This window comes from Eutrema salsugineum, unplaced genomic scaffold (assembly GCF_000478725.1).
Source record: "Eutrema salsugineum unplaced genomic scaffold, Eutsalg1_0 scaffold_10, whole genome shotgun sequence".
NCBI classification, from domain to species: domain Eukaryota; kingdom Viridiplantae; phylum Streptophyta; class Magnoliopsida; order Brassicales; family Brassicaceae; genus Eutrema; species Eutrema salsugineum.
The window spans coordinates 6,601,868-6,625,533 of record NW_006256908.1 but is presented as its reverse complement, the minus strand read 5'-3'; the positions used below and the strand labels follow the sequence as shown (position 1 = coordinate 6,625,533).

At 35.7% G+C, this 23,666-nt stretch overlaps 6 protein-coding genes across 8 annotated transcripts; 1 reads left to right on the top strand and 5 right to left on the bottom strand.

Moving 5' to 3' along the window:
- Positions 1 to 225: 225 nt before the first annotated feature.
- LOC18028076 (callose synthase 2) lies at positions 226 to 12,047 on the bottom strand. 2 transcript variants are annotated; one of them, XM_006410268.2, is made up of 43 exons: positions 11,857 to 12,047; positions 10,862 to 11,072; positions 10,677 to 10,777; positions 10,467 to 10,588; positions 10,264 to 10,357; positions 9,999 to 10,109; positions 9,789 to 9,905; positions 9,609 to 9,701; positions 9,420 to 9,511; positions 9,183 to 9,309; positions 8,688 to 8,825; positions 8,534 to 8,610; positions 8,351 to 8,444; positions 7,951 to 8,070; positions 7,745 to 7,862; positions 7,173 to 7,510; positions 7,036 to 7,088; positions 6,889 to 6,949; positions 6,635 to 6,716; positions 6,500 to 6,549; positions 6,337 to 6,423; positions 6,071 to 6,208; positions 5,852 to 5,946; positions 5,678 to 5,762; positions 5,429 to 5,589; positions 5,222 to 5,345; positions 5,037 to 5,134; positions 4,822 to 4,951; positions 4,551 to 4,702; positions 4,265 to 4,374; positions 4,043 to 4,168; positions 3,868 to 3,936; positions 3,577 to 3,766; positions 3,331 to 3,490; positions 3,003 to 3,122; positions 2,797 to 2,915; positions 2,620 to 2,703; positions 2,413 to 2,525; positions 2,095 to 2,324; positions 1,199 to 1,999; positions 1,052 to 1,102; positions 737 to 922; positions 226 to 629 (listed from the first exon to the last, which is right to left on the bottom strand). In XM_006410268.2, the coding sequence occupies exons 2-43, from the start codon at positions 11,046 to 11,048 to the stop codon at positions 381 to 383; spliced, it is 5,853 nt and encodes a 1,950-aa protein (XP_006410331.1). In that variant the 5' UTR covers positions 11,049 to 11,072; positions 11,857 to 12,047; the 3' UTR covers positions 226 to 380. The 2 variants fall into 2 exon arrangements, with proteins under 2 accessions (XP_006410331.1, XP_024016826.1); XM_024161058.1 differs by lacking the exon at positions 11,857 to 12,047 and having other exon boundaries at positions 10,687 to 10,777; positions 10,862 to 11,073.
- A 986-nt stretch (positions 12,048 to 13,033) lies between these two features.
- LOC18028075 (GTP 3',8-cyclase, mitochondrial) lies at positions 13,034 to 15,613 on the top strand. Of its 2 annotated transcripts, XM_024148466.1 has the most exons (8): positions 13,034 to 13,164; positions 13,276 to 13,349; positions 13,644 to 14,219; positions 14,294 to 14,461; positions 14,559 to 14,750; positions 14,873 to 14,941; positions 15,054 to 15,149; positions 15,405 to 15,613. In XM_024148466.1, exons 2-7 carry the CDS (start codon positions 13,284 to 13,286, stop codon positions 15,135 to 15,137), a joined length of 1,155 nt encoding a protein of 384 aa, XP_024004234.1. In that variant the 5' UTR covers positions 13,034 to 13,164; positions 13,276 to 13,283; the 3' UTR covers positions 15,138 to 15,149; positions 15,405 to 15,613. The 2 variants fall into 2 exon arrangements, with proteins under 2 accessions (XP_024004234.1, XP_006410330.2); XM_006410267.2 differs by lacking the exon at positions 13,034 to 13,164 and having other exon boundaries at positions 13,205 to 13,349.
- A 679-nt stretch (positions 15,614 to 16,292) lies between these two features.
- Positions 16,293 to 17,763, bottom strand: LOC18028074 (putative defensin-like protein 9). Its single transcript, XM_006410266.2, has 2 exons — positions 17,269 to 17,763; positions 16,293 to 16,563 (listed from the first exon to the last, which is right to left on the bottom strand). Exons 1-2 carry the CDS (start codon positions 17,330 to 17,332, stop codon positions 16,385 to 16,387), a joined length of 243 nt encoding a protein of 80 aa, XP_006410329.1. The 5' UTR covers positions 17,333 to 17,763; the 3' UTR covers positions 16,293 to 16,384.
- A 114-nt stretch (positions 17,764 to 17,877) lies between these two features.
- Positions 17,878 to 18,480, bottom strand: LOC18028073. The gene has a single exon (XM_006410265.2). The coding sequence runs from the start codon at positions 18,457 to 18,459 to the stop codon at positions 18,028 to 18,030; it is 432 nt and encodes a 143-aa protein (XP_006410328.2). The 5' UTR covers positions 18,460 to 18,480; the 3' UTR covers positions 17,878 to 18,027.
- A 679-nt stretch (positions 18,481 to 19,159) lies between these two features.
- LOC18028072 lies at positions 19,160 to 19,815 on the bottom strand. Its single transcript, XM_006410264.2, has one exon. It carries the CDS (start codon positions 19,682 to 19,684, stop codon positions 19,325 to 19,327), a length of 360 nt encoding a protein of 119 aa, XP_006410327.1. The 5' UTR covers positions 19,685 to 19,815; the 3' UTR covers positions 19,160 to 19,324.
- Positions 19,816 to 21,743: 1,928 nt separating this feature from the next.
- LOC18028002 lies at positions 21,744 to 22,470 on the bottom strand. The gene has a single exon (XM_006410263.2). It carries the CDS (start codon positions 22,418 to 22,420, stop codon positions 21,983 to 21,985), a length of 438 nt encoding a protein of 145 aa, XP_006410326.1. The 5' UTR covers positions 22,421 to 22,470; the 3' UTR covers positions 21,744 to 21,982.
- Between the last annotated feature and the right edge of the window lie 1,196 nt (positions 22,471 to 23,666).

Sequence of the window (23,666 nt, the reverse complement as noted above, 5' to 3'; positions counted from 1 at the left end):
AAAAGAAGACGAGTCACCGGTTTTTGTCCCTTCAGAAACCGAACCGAATTGAACCGGTTGAATGTTCATTGATAAACCGTAGACTAACATTTGGGTTAGAATAATTTGATTTTGGGAGTTCGATTAGAAAGGTACTTAAAGTATTCGGCTTATTTCAAAATTAGCTAAACTTTCCTGGGCTTTTTGTTGAAATATCGACTCTCATAGACCGAAAGAGGCAAAAACAAACGGAAAGAATAAGTAGGTTACTTGGAAAGAAAGTAATAACATAACTGGCATTACTATATGGTTGAATCTAATCTACATACATATAGCCAAAATTATCTACATACATGTGTATACTTTCAGTCAGTTTCTTTGCTTATATGATTTTTTTGGTTTCACTCTTTGTTCTTGGAAGATCGGTCTTTTCTCTGACCACCAAGAATACGTGAAATCTGCAAACCTCTGCTAAATGCTTGGTTAAAGAGCATTCTTGTCTGAAACTCGGACACGAACGGGAACCAAGCCAAGAACGCTACCGGTGTGAACAAAAGCAAACCCATCAGAATCTCATACCCTCGAGCCAGCGTCCTAACCGATGACCAGATCCCTAGCCGTTGAATCAGAGGCTTACAAGCTTGTGCAATCTAAACAAAAAGAATGTTTGGCAACTTATCTCACAAACCAGACAGACAAAACAATGATGTCTTAAAACGTTTTCTTGGAGGAAATTAATGAGGGAAAGAAGACTTACCAGTAACATTCCCCATCCGGTTGGCATGAAAGCGAGCATACAGAGGAAAATGTCTTTAGGTGTTATAAGAGGAAGAGCTATGAAAGTAATGAGAATTGCAAGAAACGTGAGAAACACAAGACCCTTGATGATCCTGAAGAGAAGCTGGAAATTTGTGCTGAACCGTCTCCTTCCCATACCCAAACCCTGTGATAAATTAGTTCACTTTCGGTTTAGTAACCGTTGGGTTATACAGCTTAAACAGATCTTGATCGAGCATAAGATTGTTGGTGAACTCAAAATGTGAATGAATGTTCATTGAGTTAGTCACTATACCTTAACAATGAGTAATATGAACAAGATCACGAACCATGAAGCTCCGTAAATCTGCAAAACATCGAGAGTCAATTCATCAAAAATATCTAAGAGATTCAATAAATAAGAAGAGGAACACACAAGACAAGATGAGTAAAGCTCTCTCACCCACAAACTTTGGTTTTGCTGTTTAAAAGTGCTGAGTTGATACACGAGTCCATACTGGAAAATGAAGAAGCGTAAAGCCAAAACAATCTCGAGGATGATACCGCGTTTTCCCGAGTGTCGAAGATGCTCTATTTCCTTCTCCCACCAAGACTCCCAGCTCTTCTCTGGAGGCACACCGATTCCACCTCGGTTATATATCCATTTGTTCCAATCCGTCCAATCATCTACAATCTTTTGCCACTCGAATCCAGACGGGTTGAACAAGAAGGGAGCAAACAGCCAAGTCACCACCATGAACCAAATCGACACAGTGATCAGAATATATGTAACCACGCCTCTATATGCGTGGCCAAATATCTGATACACGAGCAGCAAGATCATCAGCTCGATACCCTTCACGAAATGACTGCGAGAGTAAAACCTGTAGTTCTCAGCAAACTTAGCATGGAACACCACGAATCCACGGCCAGTGCCTCTGTATTCAGCGCCTCCGTGAAACAAAGTTCTACCGTAGTAATGAGTTTTCGTCCCGAGTTGGAACGTGAAGAACACGGAAGCGAGCTGTAACTGCATCAGTACGAAATCGATCAAGGCGTTATGGAATCCCCTCTCGAGCCCAATCTCCATCATCATAGGTAAGGCCATTAAGAAACCAATCTGCACAAATGACTGAGAAGCAAGTGCTGCTTGAAGAGGCATGTTGGAACGAAAAGCTTTCTGGTTGCTCAATCCTTCCTCAAGACCACTGAGGACGAGATAAAGCCGGCCATAAAGAAATACGTAGACCGTAAGCACAGTTAACTGTAGAAAAAAGACACAGATAATGTTCAGAGTTAGATAAACTCTTCATGTATCACACTGATTCTGAGATTAAAAAAAGGATAACTTTGACCTACCATGGTACTGAAATAGAACCCAATTGTAGTGAAATAACAAGAAAGCATACGGAAGAAATCGAATCTGTGCCCCAGCCTGTATAGATCACGGCTTAGAGTTTGCTCCCCGTTTCCGTTAGCTATCTTTGCCTCAAACATTGAAATTTGATTAAGTCCCACGTCTCTCCCTTTACCAACTTGTATGTATTCATGATGAGTCACATTGCCTTCACGTAGAGTAGAGTTGAAACCTGAAAACAGCAAAGGTATGAGAAAACGAAATAATGTACATAACAACATCATAACGTTTCACCAGAGAGAAGATATTGAAGCAAGTACCTGCAAATATGTCTTCACTTAGATTGATAACTTTAGAAGCTTTGCAGACACCACCTCTGGTAAGGTGAAACAGCCGATCAAAAACATCTGGATGACCGTAATGGAATCGGACCCTGGCGGAATTGAAACAAAGGTTTATTTTCGACCATTGCAAATCCGAGTTTCTCTCAGAAGATTTCAAAACTGTGGACAAAAAAAAAAACTTACTTCAAGGGGCTAGCTAACACCCTCTGCCCAATAGTAACAAAGCTGTTTTCCTGATTTGACATAAACCATGCAAGAGAAGAAACACTGCCACAAGAAACGAGACAAGTATGGAATCATTTTGTGCTCCAAGACCAAAAATGACTGTCTAAATGGCAGTACAAGATCATACTGTGATACCTTCCAGTGAAAATATGCTCTCTAAGGCCAAGTATTGTAGGAGTTCTTACACCTCCGTGCTTCTCAAGAAATTCTTGCAGCAAGTTCCTCATTTTGAAAGCTTCCTCCATGTAATTATCCTGTTTATGGAACGTTTAGATCGAAGTTATAACCACAAGAGTAATAAGATTACTCAGACCAGAAAAATTTAAAATTTAAAGGCGCACCTGGTTCATGTCTATTGTCTGTAACCCTTCTCCACGAGTAAATATGATAGAATGGTTCTGATTCTCCGGCTTTCCCTCTCCTAGTATTGCAGGTCCTGGTAGCTTAATCCGATAGATGACCTGCAGGACAATATAAACTCAGTCTCCTAACCTATAGACCGCATATGGTTTTCATGAAATGCATGCGAATAGGAAAAAGAGATTAGAAAACGCAGCCATACGAAAATAGATTGCATATATACTCTTAGAGCCTCAGTTACATAAATAATTGAGCACCAAAGTTTAAAGTGTTCTAGTCGTATTCATTGAATTATCTTGGATTTTATACCTGGTCTAGTGTCTGCACAGATTCAGTAGAATCCATAGATTTGGTCTGTGGAGCAGCTTTGACCAAAGCTGAGTAATAAATTTTTTCATCTGCCCCTTTATAACTGTCTTTATGTGTTTGCTCAACCTCATCGATATAGGCAACACGTAGAGATGGGTACCTGCCATAGAAAATTAGTAAGCTTAACTTATGCATCTGAGAAAAACAAGATCAACTGAAGAAGGATGATGATGAAAGAGGACATACGTGGTCATAAGTCGCAATATGTCTTTAGCACGTTGGTCACCAGATCTCTTCTGGATACTGTATTGTTGGCATGAGACCACAAAGGTGAATTTCATATCAGCAAGTGCTTGACACTGTGCCCAGAGTGACTTTCCGCTCTTTGATGCGTCTTCACTAGTTAACTCGAGAGCCTTGTACCCTTTCATTAGTTCTTCAACGATAAAAAAAAAAAAAAAAAAAAAAAAAAAAAAAAAAAACAGTTTTAGGAATGTATGAATAAAAGATGATCATAACAATGATTTAGTTAGGCACCTTCATCTTTTGCCATATCAAGGAAGGCCTGGAGCTCCAACGCCTTTCGGTAATACATCATGCCTCGCACTAGTTGATCAAATCCAGAAAAATCAGGCAAAACAAAATAATCCTATAGAGCCAAAACGTAAAGCAGAGCTTGTCAGTTGAAACTTTCTAGGGACAGACCACATACCAGTTTTGGTCAGTGTTTGGCCTCTGTAAGATGCCCACAGACGAAGCTCTTCTTCCAACTCTTCTCTCGCTCTGAGTTCTTCCTCGCTACCACATTTAACTCGTTCCAGAAAGTTTGTCCATTCATCTGAGGTAATCACCAACTTAGTTGGCGAAATTAAAAATACAAAAAACGAATAAAGTGGCACAAGACCATTTTGAAACGGAATATAAAAAGTGAAACCTGGAAAGATCTTCTGCAAGTAAAAGAGTATAGAGACTCCATCTTCATTTTGCTTCTCCAAACCAAAAATGGAGAAAAGGACATCCTCTTGATAATATGGTGTTAGGACCCTATGGAAAAGCAAAAGCATAGACAATAAGATGTTGTATGGCTATTGCCATTTTTAAGTGGGTTAAAGAAAGATTTATCATATTACTGCAATCTTCCTCAATCGGGAACATCCATTGATGCATGGACATGCAAAATCTGATTTAAACAAAAAAACTCGAAAGTGAATGGAACTTACGAAAAGGAAAGCATGTTGCGGATTTTGGGTGCATCAGGCATTTCCATGAATAATGAATTTGAAAAGAAAGTAAGACGCCTTCGAGCTTCCAAATTGGATGGCACATCCATAGCCGACTCTTTGACAGTAAGTAAAAGATGAAGCCTCTTGATCTGCACAAGAAAAAGAGAAAGGAGATAGATAACTTAGAAGGTCAATAAAAATACCAAATGCACCACTATTGCAGAAACGTGAATGAATCAAATAGATGAATTTCAAAGAAGAAACTTGCTTTTTCTGTCCAAGCTTCTGTTTGAGAGTAAACTGGGAACCGAAGTTGGCTGAAATATTTACGCTGTTGATGAAGAGGGGTCATTACGTCGTACTTGACATAAGATCCATTGTAGGTTGTCTCTAGCAAGCTATAGAATGAAGACTCTAAATGAGTGTGCTTCAAAGAGCATTGATCAAACCTTTAAAAGAGAACCTAACTCAAATGATCTTTACCTTGGAACTTCGTCCTCCATTATGTCCCTTGTCACCACTTCTAACATGTTCAACAAGACAATAACAATCTGGTCCTTGTCGTCCTCGTTGTTTTGCATCTGTTGCAAGTAGACCAAGTTCAGTTATTCATGAATCCATGCTAAAGTTCCAGAGGTTGTTAAACATGGCAAGGCTATAAGACTTACCAAATATTCAATTAGTCGAACAAACTGACCATACAGATCAGGAAGAGCACTCAAGTTCAGATCCGATATCAGTGTTCCTTTCTCTATAAGTTCATCAATCTTGGAGAATATATCATTTATGACCCTGCACATGACAAGTTAATCAAGAAATGTATTTTCCAAGTTATAAACACAATGTAAACTTCAGAGGGATTCCCAAAGACTTACTGTCCTTCTCGCTCTCCAACAACCAAAAAGTTTATGAGATTCTTAAAAGAGGCATAGCACTCTCTAACTGCACAAGTCATGTAACTATCGACACTCAATCTCTTTTTCAGTTCACGATCTTTCCCATTGCTATCTTTCGCCATATCCAAAGCTATTGGGATCTACCACAGTTAAGCACGAGTAATTTAAATAACAACAGACAGCCAACACCTAAGATCATCATATTTAATACCAAGATAAAATATTCACCTTACTGGCCAGCAGAAACGGTGGCCAGCGGATAAGATCCAGATCAGGGTCAGCCCAATATGGCACAAGTAAGAGTTCCATTTCCCTGCGTGCAGATGAACATTAAAACCGAAACTTCTCCGAATAAAAGGATTTAGCAATCATAAAGATTGAAAATTCAAAGCCACACTCAACCTATTACTAATCAAATCCTCCTCTCGGAAACTACTGATTATCTTGTTCCACATCTGAGCAAATCGTGCGGCCTCCTTGTCCTTACTAGATGGAATCTGCAATTACCAAAAGATAAGACAACTTCAAATGGAGCTCTACCCCAAAGAAATCACTAGGAGATCAAACCATATGTTTGTGCCATATGTTTCATTTACTGGTGTATGAGACAAGTAACCAGACCTGATCAAACCGGCGAGAGAAGGTCGCCTTAATCCCCCTTTTCTTTGCAGTACCGCTCTTCTCATTTGGAACCAAGCAAGCGTTAAAGGCCCCCGGTAAGGACTGAAATCTAGACCTCAGCATTCCTAGTGTTCGGATCTGCAAATGAAATAAACTTCATTTCAGACATTATCTTGCTGGAAAACCCAACCAGTTGTGAGAGCACGCTGACGCCATTAACTAAGCTTTATTTGGTTTTAAAATTGGCAAGGAAATCAAGTATGAACCTCTCCAAGACGACGAAAAGCTCCATTAAGACCTCCAACCAGAGTTGATACTATAGCATACCATATTTGAGTGTCCATGAAATAAACCTGCATATGAAACTTAGCAAATGGTAGGGAAGACGTAAAAAGGAAGCATATGGCAAAGAAAGCTGTGGCAACTCACAAGAATGACAGGTGACCAGAGCGCGATCACCACACCCATATTATTCTTGGCTGAAAAAAACAACCAGATAATTTAGTGAAAATTCGATACTGCAATGAGCTAATGCCAATATGCTATCAAGTATTTAACCATTACCATGAGGGAAAAACTCGTGCCAGCGGTAGACAGATATATGAACTCGCATAATATCTTTGGTTGGAATAACAAGAGGCTTAATCTGCTTAGAAAATAGAAAGTATGAGAAAGAAATATATTTATGGATTGATAACATGTTCTTTAGAATTTCTCAATGCTATGTTTCATAGGCTTCTTACATATTGCTCTTGTTATACTACCCAGAAAACACACAAAAAAAAAAAACACATTGAAGATATGTAAAAATGTGGTACCTCTGCATAAAAACTGAATGCAAGCTTTGAGATTAGAAGGACAACCCAGAACATCGTGTACCTAGATATCATTCACAAAACATCGTTAGGCAATGAGTTAAGACCCACTAACATTTCAATCCTAGCTTGTAAGGTTTACACTCTTACTTGAAAAGTGACCATGCACTCTCATGCATACCCCTTCCTATATACAGCCTCGGCTGTATCATCAAGAATCAAGATTAGTCACCTTCTTCGTTCGACTGGTCGTTTATATATTATGAAAAGATGTATGGATAAAGTACCTGAGACCACCACATCATCAGCATCACTAGTTTAAAGTCGGACCTTTCAAGATAACGCCGGATGAATGGGAACACGAAGAGCACCGTAGAGAGCATGTTTGGGGATAAGTAGATAAGGATGACGAGAATGAAAAGAGAAGGCGAGGAATTGCTGTGTCCCCCAAACCAGTTCTTTATGGTCTGCGCAATACCAGAAGGGCTTCTCCAGCTGTATGCGTAAGCTACTGGCATCAGTACAACCCATACCGCAGCTGCAACTGCCTTCAAGATGAATCTGAGCTTCACATAGAGTGACATGCTATGTCTTGATTTCCAGCTCAGAGCTATATCGAGGACAGCTGAAATTTTTGGCAAGTATTCAGATAGAGAAAAGAAAATATCAATTTCCTTTCACTGACAACACGGAAACAGCTTTAGAGAAAACCAAGCAACATCAATTTTCACAGACAAATAAGATTGCAATGATTACTACCATACCCTATTCATGGGCAGGCAAACATCATAAACTGTGAAATCATTGAGATGGAAAAGAAAAATGAACACTTGAGTCAGATAAGTTGAGAAATCATCACCTTGTGCAAGCTTTAATATAGCTGCCGTAATGAAGATGCTCAAAACCTTAAGGAAGACATCACCTTCAAAGATGCCGCTCAATTTTCCGGATCCATTCCAAGCAATTATGATCATTGCCTAAACAATACATAATCACATCAAATTACATGTCATGTCAAGAAAAGTACAAGTTTAACTATTGAATTCAATAAAAAAATAGTCGTACCTGCAAAGACAGGATATAAAAACTCCACATTCTATCAAAACTTCTAAATATATGCCAGAAGGAGCGTATCTCAACAAAATTGACTTTGCCCATCCATCGATCTCCAGTTTTTGGTTTATTCTGAAACATTATCAGCATCAAACATCAAATTCTAGATACATAAAACTTCAGGGAAATAAATGGAAAACTTCTATGTAACGTTTCTCATGACTTGTTGAACTACAATTTAAACTTTTAAAGTATACAAAGTTGCATGTTTCTCTAACACCCATTATGAACAGTTAGGTAGATCAAAATTTGTTTTGCATACAAACAATTGGTTATAAATTATAAGCCCTAAGACAAGAAGTTGCAAACTGCTTTGTTAACAAACACTGAAAACTATTTCTTCTACACATACCTCACTTCTGTCAAGTCGAAGTTCTTCAGCTGTCTGACAAAAGAAATCAGCATCAGCTCGCATAGGCCACCCTAGCCGAAAGCACCGAACTGACCTAAAGTTGAAAAACATGGGATTTAATCATGTCGAGCTGTAAAAGACATAACTTTCCAATAGGCTAAATGATAATCATCTGCAATATACCAAAAATACTCATTTAAGTCGTCATAGTTTCTCCACTCAGAATGCTTCGACTTTCCTCCTCTGCTTCTCTTTGCTTCCTATAGTGCACAAATATGAAGGTTATAAAATGAAGGTGTAGGATCGGAGGAAAGCTAAAGCTGAAGCAAACAGCTACCTTCGCTATTGTCTTGTATATAGGAGTCACTACTTTCTGCAGGAAAGCTTCATCTTCACCACCATATGCGGGTTTTATATGCTCCCCTGTCATTGGACTAACACTCCCAGCCAACATCCCATACAACTCAAAAGCCATCTGAACAAGTTCAAAAGATAAGATTAAACTCGGATTAAGACACATTTAGGGAAAAAAAAACTCCTACCATAAATAGAAGAAATTTGCATTACTAAGTTCTGAATGTCACTAATATAATCATGTTTTTTCCCAATCCTCTCCACGTTAACATTTCACATACTCTTTACTATAGTACTCAACCATGAACACCTTGCCCTGGCATATTTCCTCATGAAGTTTGGAGTTCTTCAAACTTTACTAGTCAATTAGTAGATCTATATGTTAGCCAAGACCACCTTTCGAGCACATGATGCACTTTTCTAAATTACACCACATAGTTCCTAAACGTATATAGGGGAAACTGGATTTTTTACATACATGGTGATATATATAGCAAAGGCATTCTGGCATGAATCTCAGGTTTGCAGCTTCTCCCCATATTAAAAGATACAGTCCCATGTAAAGCAGCTTTCGCTGCTGAACCTCTTGTTGAATCGTCGGCAACCTACAAGTGGAAACAAGAGAGATTACTAGGAAGAAAAGCACAACGCGAATAACATTCAACGTATATTTACATCTCTTTCTATATTTTCAAGAAAAATAAGAGAGACTCACCAAAGGCTGCTTTTCCGACCCAAATATTTGCACCATTTTTTATAGTTTTTGAAAAGTTTCTTCATCACTATAGTCAATGCGCGATCATCCAACTAAAGGCAGAAATTGAAAAACTAAAGCGTTAGTGCAGGGTACAGAGGACTAGACGAGGCAAGAAAACATCACATCCAAGTTCAAAAGAGTAAATACCTTAGGTTGTTGTTCAGGTCTCGGAAACTGTCGAATGTGGACATTAGCAAGTAACAAAATCAAGTGCTCTCTTTGATTGGAAACATTATCTTTCTGCCAATTTAAAGGTTTGGATCAGAATCAGCACAGGGCGAAAATTCTCAATCAACTATACAAAAACAGTATATTCGCAAGAATCACCTGAAACCCAAACATAGTTTGAAGCCAGTCCAGCATGTCTTCATCGAGTTTCTTCTTGTGACCAGTTGGCCATGGTAGGCCCCTAGTGTTACGAAGTGCAATTACTGTAGCTTGTATCTGCAAAACAGTTTGCAAATGTTTATTTTTATTCTCTGACTCAAAAGACAACTAAACATACCATCGAAAGATTTAGTGGAATGTTTGGTTAACCTCAGGAAATCTCATTATAGCCTGATTTTGACTATCAGGATCAAGGGGAAGAATGTTGTAAGGCACGTAGATTTGGCTTTTTTCTTCCACCTTAGTGTGGGCTTCCAAAATCTACCAGCAAGAAAAAGGATGAACAGAAACAGGTGAGCCAATAATTTGGTAACCAAATTCATAGAAATATCAAGATGTTTCCATCAAAACATGGCTAAAGACCGCATGTAAATAGTTTATAATACTACAAGATATAATCTACTATCAGCTTCACCTCATCAGCCACTTCCACATCCTCTGTCTGATTAACAGCCTTCAAGACTTCAAAGAGAACAGCAGCAGTTTGATATGCCTTTGTAAGTTGAGCACTAAAAGCAAAAAGAAAACAAATTGTTTTTATGAAACAAGAACACAGATAGATAGATTGCAACAGAGATAAAACAGGATTTGAACAAACAGTTCCATCAAAACACAAACCGGTCAGCTTTGTCAGCAGCGTTTAGTAAAGCTTGGATGTATTTCTTGTAGTAGTGTTGATAGAAACTTTGCATTTCGCGTGCATCACTCTTCTGCCTTCCTGCAAGAGTTGTTTCATTCTCCTACAAAAGTTCAATAAACAAGAATTTTATAGGCAAGAAAACGGCATGAAAATGAAACTCAAGTAATAAATGAAGTGATGATATTCACCCGTTCTAACCGTTGAAGAAGCGCAGTCTTAAACTGGCGAACACCACGTCCACTTGATGTGGGATCAAGCCTGTGTGCCTTCTCAAACGCATAAAACCGACCTGAGGAAAGCATCCAAGCATCAAGATCATCTAAGATGAGCAAATCACATCATCAGGCGATTTTTTACATTAATTCAAACTCACATAAGTAAGCAACACGCGGGTTACTAGCTTCCACTTCATTGGCTACACGAAGGATAGGAGCAATCTCCACAAGGGACGATGGTACCACTTCACTGTCTAGCATAGCCTCTCCGAGATTACCAGCAGTTTGAGTCCGCAGAATCCGCCTCTGGGGCGGAGGCGGATCAGGTCCTCTCCTTTGAGCCATCTTTTAAATCCTCCTAAAAATTAAACTGAATAAAATACAAAAGAGCTTTCACGCCACCATCAAGAACAAACTTTGAGAACTATTTTAACTAAAAAAGAGCAAATCATAAGCTCCTGAAAGAGAGTAGACAAAGGGTGCAATCAAATAGCGATCCGGAAAAGAAAAAAAAAGAAAAAACATGAATTGTTTCATTCCGAACCTTCACTCCAATTAAATCGAAAAGAGACGATAAATGCAAAAAGGTTGCTCTTTTAGTAAAAAGAAAAAGGATCCGAAGAGACCCAGAAAAAGTAAGCATAAGATGTGTAAAGCACAAACTTTATCGCGAAATCTAATCACCCAGAACCTTTGATTCACAGCTACCTAATTCTGTGATGAAAGGAAATCTGCCTATTTAACAAAAAGTATATATACAAAAATATTAACTTTCCTTTCAACTCGATCTGGTAATCTCCGAGTTCACCTAACATCTTCGATTATCCATTGCGAGACACAAAAAAAATCCTAATTTAGAAGTAGCAAGGCTTCACCTTTTCGATGTCCATCGGAAAACAATCATGAATTGAAAAACAAACCCAATAAGCGATTACTGATACCATTTTTTAATAACTCCGATAAACCCCAGAAGACGAATCTATATATGGTCTCACTCAAAAGTGTCTAGTGAAAAACCCAATTACGAAAAATTTAACCTTTTGAATCGGATTCGGATTAGTAACGTATCCGACCAAAACAAAGAAAAAAAAAAGCAAAACAATAAGCTTCCGAAATCAGAAACTACGAGTAAATTCCAGAGATCAATCATCACCTGATTGAGAGATGAAAAGAGAAGCAGATGATCAAAGCCTACGATTGCTTCGAGGAGAAGCAAGTGGGTGCGATGGAAGAAGAGCAGAACGACGAGTAATCCGTCATCTTCCCCAAAGTAGCATCAGAGAGAATAGGAGAGAGAAGAGTGTGGAATTGCAAGATAAAGATTGGGAAAAGCAACGGGAACAAGACAGGCGCCAATGTTTTTTTTTTCTTTTTTTGGTGCTAATTTATTATTTCTTTTTGATGTTTCGGTGCATATTTTGTATTTCAACCAATGGAGAATGGCCACGACATCATCTCCAAATTCCAATGTTCTTATGCTTTTATCTTTAGAAGATGCTGGGTCGTTTTCTTAGGTCTATGTATATATGATGTAATACTATATTTTTTCACCAACATATATTTGATAAAATAAAATCGGGAAGTGAAATAATTACGTGTGCCAACTGCCAAGTGTTAACTACTTTCATCGAGTGAAATTTGAACCTATATATAATCAGAACATGAAATTAGTTCAATTTTGTGTTATATATAAACACTAGATATTTAGCAAAAAATATATATAAACACTGCACAATGATACAAGTGCATTGTTCAGATATTTTGGATACGAATCCCAAAAACATTTGAGGTAATTCATATTTTGACACAAAAAAAAATTGAGTTTGATTGATATCTTTAAATTCGAATGATCTTACCCCTAAAAGTCCCAAAAACAGTCTACGGTTTTTGTAGAAGAATTTTCATTGGCTGTGAATTTGGTTACTATATTTGCATGAAAGTAAAAGAAAGTTAGCGACACTTGTTATTTGTCTGTCGAAAAGAAATTGTACACATGTGTGTTTCAGTGTTTGACTATGTTACTAAAAGTTTTAAATAATTACAATATTTTTATATTTAAATCAGAGAAATGCTTGATATGATAATCTAAACATATTTTCATTGATTCTTCTCAATTTATATTGTAAATATAGTTAGTGGGATCCATGAGATGATTTTCAGAAACAGCATATCCGATGCCAGATCTAATGCTATCTGAATTTCACACATACATACATACCCAGACCAATAAACTTGTCAATTAACTTCGGTTTAGTTGCCGGTAACCGGTCACCGGCGAGACCGGCAGGTGTCTCGGAGAAGACGACACAGTTTTATCTGTTTTTGTAAAGCCGAAACACTCTACTTTTAGTTACGTCTTTCATTTCTTCAACGCTTTAGTCTTTTTCAGTTTTTACCCCCAATAGAAAGAAGAATCAAACTTTTTGTTTTACCAGAAGAAGACTCTCTCCGTCTACCAAAGGTCACCTCTTTTCTTCCTCCTCTATCTCTTTTCTTTCGCTGTAACTAGGTTTTATATTTGGCCCCCTTTAAAGGATTATGTCAGGATTTTCATTCGATCGTTTATCTGCAGTGTTAACGATGAGGAGGTGCCTTTCCAAAATCACTGAATGCCAAATGGGTTTCAAGAATTTGAATTTTTTCCTGGTAAATTTTTGATCTTTTCCCCTGTTTACTTTGCTAAATTTTGTTGAATCTCCCTTCTTCCATAAGCTTTGGGATCCGATTTCTCCCACTCAAGTTGGTTCCTTGTTTGATATGATTCATTCCTGAAGCTAGCTAGTATTCAATTAACTTCCAAAGGTCAATTTTTTTACCGGAAATATGGTTTCTCAAGGATTTTCGTTAAGAGTTGACGAATGTTAATTGAGTTAATATGTGGGCTATGTGTTTGTTTTAGAGAATCAATTCTTAATTGTGGTTTTTGGGATTCTTCAACAGGTTGGGTCAAGCTCAGTATCAAGAACCATAACTACTGCTATTGAGCGTTCATGTAGCAGTAATGCAGCTCAAGTTGATCATCAGACAAAAGACAACTCTGTCTCGGACATGTTGATTGATTCATTTGGTCGGATGCATACATACCTGAGGATATCTTTGACGGAGCGGTGTAATCTCCGGTGTCAGTATTGCATGCCGTCTGAAGGCGTTGAACTTACTCCTAATTCTCAGTTGCTGTCACAGTCTGAGATTGTTCGTTTGGCTGGTCTTTTTGTTTCTTCTGGGGTTAACAAGATTCGTTTGACCGGTGGTGAGCCTACTGTTAGGAAAGATATTGAAGAGATATGTCTGCAGTTGTCTAGCTTAAAAGGGTTGAAGAATTTGGCTATCACTACCAACGGTATCACTCTTGCGAAAAAGCTACCAAAGCTTAAAGAATGTGGTCTTGATTCGTTAAATATCAGCTTGGATACTCTGGTTCCAGCAAAGTTTGAGTTTCTCACTAGACGTAAAGGGTACGAGAGGGTTATGCAATCCATTGATACCGCTATTGCCCTTGGATACAATCCTGTAAAGGTATGTTAATAATCCTCACTTCCATTTGATTGCAGTAGAACGATCTTTGATGCTAGAGAGTTTGGTCTTTACAGGTCAACTGTGTTGTCATGAGGGGATTGAATGATGATGAGATTTGTGATTTTGTGGAGTTGACACGCGAGAAGCCAATTAATGTCCGGTTCATCGAGTTTATGCCCTTTGATGGAAATGTTTGGAATGTAAAGAAACTTGTGCCTTATGCAGAAGTGATGGATAAAGTGGTAAGGTAGAATTCTCTCAAATGTATTGGCTCTTTTTGAGATTCATCGACCTTTCCTTGAGCATTTTCATGATTGGTTTCAGTTGTTATGGTAACAGGTAAAGGGCTTTCCGAGTATAAAACGTATGCAAGATCACCCGACTGAAACAGCTAAGAACTTTACAATCGATGGACATGTCGGTTCTGTATCTTTCATCACATCCATGACAGAACACTTCTGTTCCGGCTGCAATAGATTAAGGTTACTTGCAGATGGGAACTTCAAAGTATGCTTGTTTGGTCCTTCAGAGGTAAGAGAGCATCTACACATTAACTTGATTCCTGGTAAAAAATGAGGATTCTTGGTTGCTTCTCAATAACGTTAAAATTGACAATCATTTTGTTTCACACTATAATTTTCTTTTAAGCACAGGTTAGTTTGAGAGATCCTCTCCGGTCTGGTGCTGATGACGAAGCGCTAAGGGAAATTATAGGCGCTGCGGTGTGTATTTAGTTGCTTCATCTGAGTTTACATACCTTCACAATATCTCTTCTCTGTTTTTTTCAAAGATTGATTTGTGTTTGAGTCATAAGATTTCACAATGGTGTTTCAGGTGAAGAGGAAGAAAGCCGCACACGCTGGAATGCTTGACATTGCCAAGACAGCTAATAGACCAATGATACACATCGGTGGCTAAAGCACAGCTAATGTAAGTTCTTTAAGCCATTGTTTATGATTAATCAATTAATGTGTACAAATTAACCAAGCATTGAACCAACGGACTATCTGATTTGGTTTGTAACTCAAATTTTGTCGATACTTTGGTCGCTCCAAGAATCGATTCAAGGATTTTGACACTTGATCTGAGTAACAGTCTTTGATTCATCGATCATTTTTGTGTACTGTGTGTGTTTTTTTTTTCTTCTTTTTGGGGTGATCCATGGAGTTATTCTTCTCTTTACAGGTTGGGGAAGTTCTTGGAAAACACAAGAAGGAACATTGAGTTCCATATTTTGTAAGAATCTATCTCCCTGCTGCTCCAACTATGTGACAGAAATTTTTGCAAACAAGAACAGAAATAGTTTATATGTGTTCTTATCTGTATACGTTATAGATACTGTACAGGAACTCAGAATTCCTATATGAACTTTCTCAGTCCGATTACTTTTCTTATTTATGATGTTTATCCAATGTTTATCTGTTTCAACTTTTGAAAGTTATTAACTTGTAATTTCACAAACTGGAACTCAAAGCAAAACAAAACTTCCATTAACATTTGTTGACTATTTTAGACTTTAAATCAATACGTTATCTCGTTATGTATTCAATGTCGCTCAATGTTTCATTTCTATTTCGTTTTCATTGATAATCCGATCCCCCTCAAAATCACTTCGCTTCTAGTCTTCTACTCGTATTTGTTGATTATGTTGGGGATTAAATCAACATGTTATGTATTAAAAACAAAAAAAAAAACAAAACAAAAAGCTTTTACTTTTACGTTCTCAAAAATAAAGTTTCAGATTTTGATGTTTTTTACGTGTAGGTTGATTTGATGCTGGGTTGCTGACGACCATATAACTGTCCTTGAATTATCATTTTTCACTATCTTAATTGTCTTAATTTCTTCAATTTTTATTTTTACTCAAAATCATGATTTCATGTATACATGAAGCGTTTCAAGATAATTTATAAGAATGATATACTGATAATATATTTATGTGGTTGGTGGAAACCAAACAAATCCACTTGCAATATCTGATCAAATTGCTTTTAACCATATCATAAAACTGAGTTTTTATTATTAAAAAATAAAATATAAAACAGAGTTTTAAGTACATAACTTGTATTCTACTCTTTTATTCACTTTAACAAATAGAGATTATTTTCTTGGCTAGCCTTTGCCTTAAATAGATTATTAATATATAATGATTGATGGATTTAAGTTTAAGAAAGAATAGGACAAGGCTTCCTGCAAATGCATCTGCGAATGAATCCTGCGCATCGACCATCAGGGAAACCTTCGCTCATACATACTCGCTGGCAATTCCTCCACTTCATACACATTCCCCTAAAATTTATGCTTCTTGCTTCGCATATTTGTTGTCCTTGAACCATCTTCATACCTATAGCATGATATATCTTTATTACTCAATAATAATTCAAATTTATGACCTTACATATAATCACGTTTATATATCTCATTACAACAAATATCTTTCAGTGTTTTCAACGCCTAATATTTTATGTAAATTAAGCCTAATTCGTTATAACCAAAATTTAAGAGTTCATCACAGTATTGCCATTTGAACATTAGCAATTTTCTATTGATCAATTGTTATAAAAGAAATCTGAAATTTCAATTTTCTATCGAAATGGTTTTGTACTACATAAATCCATTGCAAAGTACAAAAGTATGTTATTTATATAATTACTTCGTCATCAACAATCTTTAAATCCATAAAACAAATTAATTAAAATAAACAAGGAAACTAAAATATAAAATTTTAACATATATTTTACTCCCTCCGTTTTTTATTAGTTGTCGTTTTAGAGAATTTTGTTTGTTTTAAATTAGTTGTCTTTTTCAGTTTTCAATGCAACATTTATTAGTTTTTTATTTTTTAAGATTATTTTTATTATGCAATTTGTTTTATTATTGGTTGAATTGTGTTTAAACAGATAATTAATGATGTTTTTATATTGAAAAACTAAAACAATTAATATTTTCTTAATTTGTGTGCATAACTTTAAAACGACAACTAAATAAATCCGGAGGGAGTAGTAGCTTTCGTTATCACATAATACTGTGGAAAATTATATTTATTTACCTGGAGCGGCAAGAAGTATGACTAAGAAGAAAAGTGAAGAGATTAACTGCATAAAATTCTTCATCTTTTCTTAGTTACTAGTCAAGCAAAAGAATCAGAATTTAGAGAGAACAATACAGAGCTATTGATATTGGATTTAACTTGTAACAATGAGTGTAAGGAGGTTGCATTTTTATAGCAAACATAAGTGTATAGCTTAATTGGTAAAATATCAACATATCTAATATCCCTTAATGTTAAAATGAAAGACAGTAAACATATGTGGAATAAAATATGAAATTTAAGAAAAAAATGTGAATCTATATTTTTCCAAGATCATGTCCTTTAATTTATATCTATGGTACTAAATTGTATTTAAGCATGTGTATATAAGCTAAAATATTTGTAATTTGTACACTAGGTGGCATGATTATATATTCTGTTTTATTTTTGCGAGATTATATTCCTTTTATATATTTTGCACTGAATTTTACTCTAAGTTGCATGGACGCGGATATGCGGAAGTAAAACGTTTAGAAGCACGAAAATCTACCTTTTTAAACAAATTAGAAAACCAATACAAGTAGGAAACGTTATATATGGGCACAATACTTATATATACATAAACAATGGAACATTTTTTTTTATATACATAAACAATGAAACATTAATTATTTAGCCGTAGTAAAAACATAAAAACATTTTAATAAATCAAATAATCAGAAAACAGAAGATATAGTATGTCTCTAAGATAAAGCAAAGAACCATAAATATATGTCTCTAAGATGGTGATGATGATGTAGCTGTTGTTGTTGCTGCCTCATCTTGTGAAGAAGGCGAAGGAAGAGAAGAAGGAGAAGAAGAGTAATTAGAGGAAGGAGACATCTCGCCGCCGGCAGGCATATCCTGAAGCGCCGCCAGAAACCGGCGGATACTGAGGGACCTCGCCGGTCGAAAACTATAAGCCCTCTTCAAAGAATTCGATTTAGAGAAAACCTTGGACGATTTAGAGAGGATGAGATACACCAAACCTTGAATCAGAGCAAATAAGACTAACTTTATCAACATCGTTCCCAAGCCTCCTTCCATTTGTTGTAATATATGGAATATACTCGATCTCGAGATGAGATTCAGAAAATGTTTTGTTTTGTCTTCCCTTGTAATTGTGTCAAGATTTGAAGATGAGTTTGAGATTGAAAATTTTAAGTTCATGCAGAAAGTTAAACAGCTGAATTTATAGAGAGAAAGAGCGCCTTGCGTATTTGACCAAAGGCAGATACGTGGAAGTAACGGACACAATATATCGTAAGACCTTATCCGGTGAGAGGAAAGGACACTGGACACGCCATATTTTATCTAGAAATATAACGATGCGAGAACAAGAAAAATGAATAGCAAGAAATTTAATATAGGTGGTTTTTTTTGTTTTGTTAAAGAATATAATATAGGGGAAATTGATAAGAAACGTTTATAATATGATAAAGCTAGAGAAATCGCACTACCTAACAAAACTGTAATCCATCAGCAGAAATTAAAGACTATCAATTTTATATAGTAAAAAGAGGAAATTGGTGTTGACCAAACAAAAAACAATTTGGCTAAATGGTTTTTGTTTTTGTTCTCCAATGTGGTTACTGTTATAATTGTTTTAGTAATTTGTCAAACTCGTACTGTATACATTTTCAATATAAAATTTATATTCAATTAAATTTACTTTGTAAAATTGGTATCACCGATTTGGATTATTAAACTGCTCTATATATTTAGATTATAAAAAAAAAAGACTAAAATTTCAAGAAAATCTTTAATTTGACTCAGAACATATTTTTCTAAAAGAAGAGATTCAATCATCGCACTCACTTCTAGCAAGATTTAGTATAATCATGTTAACTTACATACATTATGACGAGAAGTTATACCAAAACTTAATACATGAGACGAAAGATTACATGAAATGGTATAACTGGTAAATAAAATATATAAAAAATTCAATAAACATACATCATGAATCCATTCCATTATACTTTAGACCCAAGGAGAGTAAAGAAAGTAGAAGACCCAAATACGATGAGTTTTTTCATCGAAGAGGAAACCAACGTTCTTGAAACTGAGACTGATAAGAAACCATGAAAAAGAGAAAGACGAGCATGAAGGCCACTCCCCACGACGTTCCTCCAGCTCTATACAAAGTCTCCCTCTCGTTCAGAGGGATCAATGACGTCATCATCCCTCCTCCTCCATCGTTGGATAGAAAATGGACGGCCAAGAGCAAAAGCAGAGGAGAAGCCATGAGAGCAAGCTTTAGCTGGTCCGTAAAACCTTCTATGACTGGTTCGTAGCTCGCGTACGATGAAACTGTTACGAACATTAAGAGGATGAAGAGGAAGACGCAGAGATGTAGTGGAACTGGAGGGCTTCCTTCGTGTTCTCTTCCCATGGCTTCTCTATCTTTCTTTAGATTCTTGACTATTGTTGTTGTTGTTGTTTTTCTGGTGAAAGACTTCTCGAGATGTGAGAATTTTGCTGAGGGACTTGAGGTTTTGGTGAAGAATGAGGTTGGTTTTATAATGGGAAATTAAGTAACAATTAATGTTTGCTTAGGATCCTACAAGAATGAATTTAATAGGGCTGTATATTTTTTTTTCGTTGGCAGCAAATACATCTGTACATATAAAAAAATAATAGTATATAATATATAGTAGATCATCTAATATATTATTTAAATTTATGGATATGTAGGTTATGAATCAATCTGAATTAACAGACAATTTTTTCATATCAAGTAGAAAAACCTAACTAATCATCAATCATAGCAACAGAGAAATACAAACTTAACTTAATTTTCTAATCATTTAATTAAAACATATATGTTTATTGATGTAATAACAACAATATTTGTATTTTTTATGTAGTTAGATAAATAGGTTTAAACAGAGATCAAGCTTAAATTATTGAACAAAGTTGAATAAATAGTAGCTATAAATTTGAGAAATATACTTTAAGCTAAATAAATATTACTTTACGTACTAGTAGTATTTGTGTATAATGTGCTACCCAAAATAAAGTGAATGAAAAAGAGTCTTGGCACTTTAATTAAAGATTCTTGCTTTTTGACGGTGCCATAGGTTACTTAACAAGGTCGGTGAAGCCATGCATCTCCAGTTTTATTGGTGACAAATATTTACCCAATTATGATCTGCCACGTACCACCGACCCTTTCCCTACGTCTGAGGTCACCTGATACTTTCTCGTTTATTTATTCTCCAATGTAGAATATGATAATATACCAACCATACTAGAACGAAATACAAGAGAACTTGATTAAGCACGAGTGCACGACTATAGATTAGTAGATAATAGTTTAAGCGTTAGAAGCTTTTAATAGATGGAAAATTCATAGCTCTTTTTATTTTCTGTTTTAATGGTGAGTTAATGGTTGTAGAAAGGTAAATATCTAGAGACCAAAAATTTGGGTTGTGAAGAATAGAAATATTCTATAGCCAAAATTTTACAGCGATAAAACGTAAAGGTATAGTAGAAAACCTTAACATAATTTATACAACCAAAATAAAAAATAAAACCAAAACTCTTACCAGTCAAGTCAAAATCTTTTCACATTTTTATTATTACTTTAACAAAATAACATTTTTATTGTTATTAAATGTTATCTTCTTAGGAAATGAGGCATCACTGATTTGGAGGTTAGCGATTACATTGCCATGCTTCCGTACATAAATTATTATTGTCTAATAGGAAATGATCTCAGGCAATTGTTAATTAAATTAAAGAGAAATTGTGTATTGAAAAGAAAAGAAAAGAAAAAGTAGAAATACGTATATGTATTGTATATGGCAAGAGTTCAATTTAATACTTTTTCAAACAAAAGTTCAAAAATCACTTATAAATAAAATAAAAACAAAAATTATATTTGACTGACTGAGAAAATTAATTACATAGTACTTATTTAAATATTTGCCAATTAATTAAGGGTACCCTGCAATAATAAAACGAAAGAAAAACGAGAGGATGGGTCGTAGTCAGACAGCGTCAGTTGTATTGTCCATCTATCTAATGTGTCACTCCAACAACTACCGAGAATATTCGAGGGAGGCAGCGATCTAATATGTATTAAAAAAAAAACAAAAAAAAAAAACTACACAGTGCCTTCTATGGTTTCTCTAGCCTTAACCTTTTTTTTTGGGTATGATTCTCTAGCCTTAACCTCTCTTCTCTTTTTTTTTTTGTGTACCTCAAATTTAAAAATTGCAAGTGTATCAGAGCAAAAACTCATAATCCTTTGAGGCTTTGAGCCATATATACTTGGGACTATATACTTTGTTTGTTCTTTTGAAAATATTTTAGAATTTTATAGCTAACAAAACATTTAAAGTGACAATCATAAACCTAATGTTCACCTACAACCGTAACCAGGTCTAACTAGTGACCAGTGGGCGATGATCATGCTATAGCACCCTCAAATCTCGAGAGCTAGTCGGACAAAAAAAAAAGAAAAATTGGCAAGAGCTCAAAACAAAACACAAGAGATTCTTATATATATAAAAAAGACACTCAAAACTAAATGGTGCTAATTACACTCTCAAAAGTCAAAACCAATATGTCAACAACATACCTGCACATCAATAATACGTACGTACGCGAAACATATCTAATAAGTAATAACTAAATATACGCGTATATATGATCACGCACATGAACGTATGTATGTGAATGTAAATTAAGTTTTGAACCGTAATACCGATGTTTTGCGGTCACGTTTGGCCTTTATCAAACCGCTCAAGACCTTAACATATCGACCCATCATACCTTTGAATTTCACACCATTTTCACCACCTTGCTTTTCTTTCTTCACCACCAATTGCATCGTCTGCTTGATCCCCTTGTCGTCCCCGAAATGTTGACCTAGAGAGCTCTTGTTGTTAACTTGAGCTTCTTCATTCGTTTCTTGCTCGCATCGCATCAGATTGTTCAAACTCTTACGATCAACCTCTTGGTCTTCCTCTTGTTCTTGTTCTTTCTCTGGTTGTGAGCTTTGCGTGGATAAGTCTTGGACCTCTTGTTGCTCGTTGATGAGACTTGACCATGGCTTTCGGGTTCTTCTCGACATGCTTATGTCGAACCGTGTCTTGATGGGGTTTATTACTTCACTCCCCATGTTTGATCATACAGAAATAAATTTTATTTTATTTACATGATGAGACAACTATATATGAAGGGATTGGCTACAAAGAGTAGTTGTTGGTCCATTTCTTCTTTCTTTTTCTAAATTAAAATCTTTGGTCCATTCCCCTTTGATTTGTACCGTAAAGAGGTAGGTGAGTTTTGGGGTTAGTTTGCTTTATTAACAAATAAAGAAATGATTAAAGTTTTGACACATCATATTTTGGATTAGTTGCCCTACTAATAAATAAAGATATAAGATGGATAGATCAATCGATTAAAACTGTAGAATTAATTTATAATAATTAATACAATGAGTTGCCAAACAAAAAAAAAAAGGTTAAATTTTTTTTTTTGTTTTTAAGCAAACTGTAGAAGAGACACTCGTAAGATTGACGGAAATATTATCCTAGTATGTGATCTTAATCTCTGGTCCGATTTTTTACAACACAACAAGAAAATGACGACAAAGGAGTGGTTAAAGAGAGACATCAAATTAGGAAAGGTAGAAATAAAGCAACTTCACAAATTTATAAGAAATTTGGTTCGACAGGAGACCCAATAAACAAGTTGGAGTGTCAATACACACAAGCGAATGATCTCATTTGATCGGACACTTCAATTGTGTCCGTTATTCCAAGCATTTCCTATGATTTTGACATGTTATCAAGATCTTTCTTTTGTGTTTGATTTTTTTTTTAAAAAAAAAAAAATCCACCGTAAATATTATTCAAGTTACTATCTTCTTTACAAATGAGAATGTTGATTATATACAAAACCTACTAAGTGCACATACAACCCTACTCAATTTTATCACATACTATAGTCTTCAACAACAGTCTTAAAACAAGATCGAACCGTATACCAAAATCGAAAATAATTTGGGTTTGGATTGATAACCTGCAGAATTACAGAATTGTGGAAAAATATTTACCGAATAAAATAATTTTTTAAAAAACTCGCTTTCCACCTGATGACTTTTTTTGTATGAATAATTCACTGAGTTTTTTGTGTTTATTTTGCCCTACTCTATTTGTCACATACTAACCCTACTACACATAGATAAAATTGACAGGCTTAACCACAATCTTGACCGAACAGTATACCAAAAAACCGATAAAATAATTTGGTTTGACACCATCGACATCCTTTGTTACCTCCTCCAAATACTAGTTACCACTTCAATCCAACTTGGTCGAGTTATCACTTTACTAGTTACGTTTACTTATTCAATCCAGTCC

Coding starts and splice junctions, on each gene's coding strand:
- LOC18028076 (XM_006410268.2), bottom strand. CDS start 11,048: ATGGCTCAAAGGAGAGGACCTGATCCGCCTCCGCCCCAGAGGCGGATT. Junction 5,590..5,677: donor CGTTTCTGCTGGCCAGTAAG/GTGAATATTTTA, acceptor TAACTGTGGTAG/ATCCCAATAGCTTTGGATAT. Junction 2,000..2,094: donor GGTTCTATTTCAGTACCATG/GTAGGTCAAAGT, acceptor TTTTTTCTACAG/TTAACTGTGCTTACGGTCTA.
- LOC18028075 (XM_006410267.2), top strand. CDS start 13,242: ATGTCAGGATTTTCATTCGATCGTTTATCTGCAGTGTTAACGATGAGG. Junction 13,350..13,643: donor AGAATTTGAATTTTTTCCTG/GTAAATTTTTGA, acceptor ATTCTTCAACAG/GTTGGGTCAAGCTCAGTATC. Junction 14,462..14,558: donor CAGAAGTGATGGATAAAGTG/GTAAGGTAGAAT, acceptor TTATGGTAACAG/GTAAAGGGCTTTCCGAGTAT.
- LOC18028074 (XM_006410266.2), bottom strand. CDS start 17,332: ATGAAGAATTTTATGCAGTTAATCTCTTCACTTTTCTTCTTAGTCATA. Junction 16,564..17,268: donor CATACTTCTTGCCGCTCCAG/GTAAATAAATAT, acceptor ATCATGCTATAG/GTATGAAGATGGTTCAAGGA.
- LOC18028073 (XM_006410265.2), bottom strand. CDS start 18,459: ATGAACTTAAAATTTTCAATCTCAAACTCATCTTCAAATCTTGACACA.
- LOC18028072 (XM_006410264.2), bottom strand. CDS start 19,684: ATGGGAAGAGAACACGAAGGAAGCCCTCCAGTTCCACTACATCTCTGC.
- LOC18028002 (XM_006410263.2), bottom strand. CDS start 22,420: ATGGGGAGTGAAGTAATAAACCCCATCAAGACACGGTTCGACATAAGC.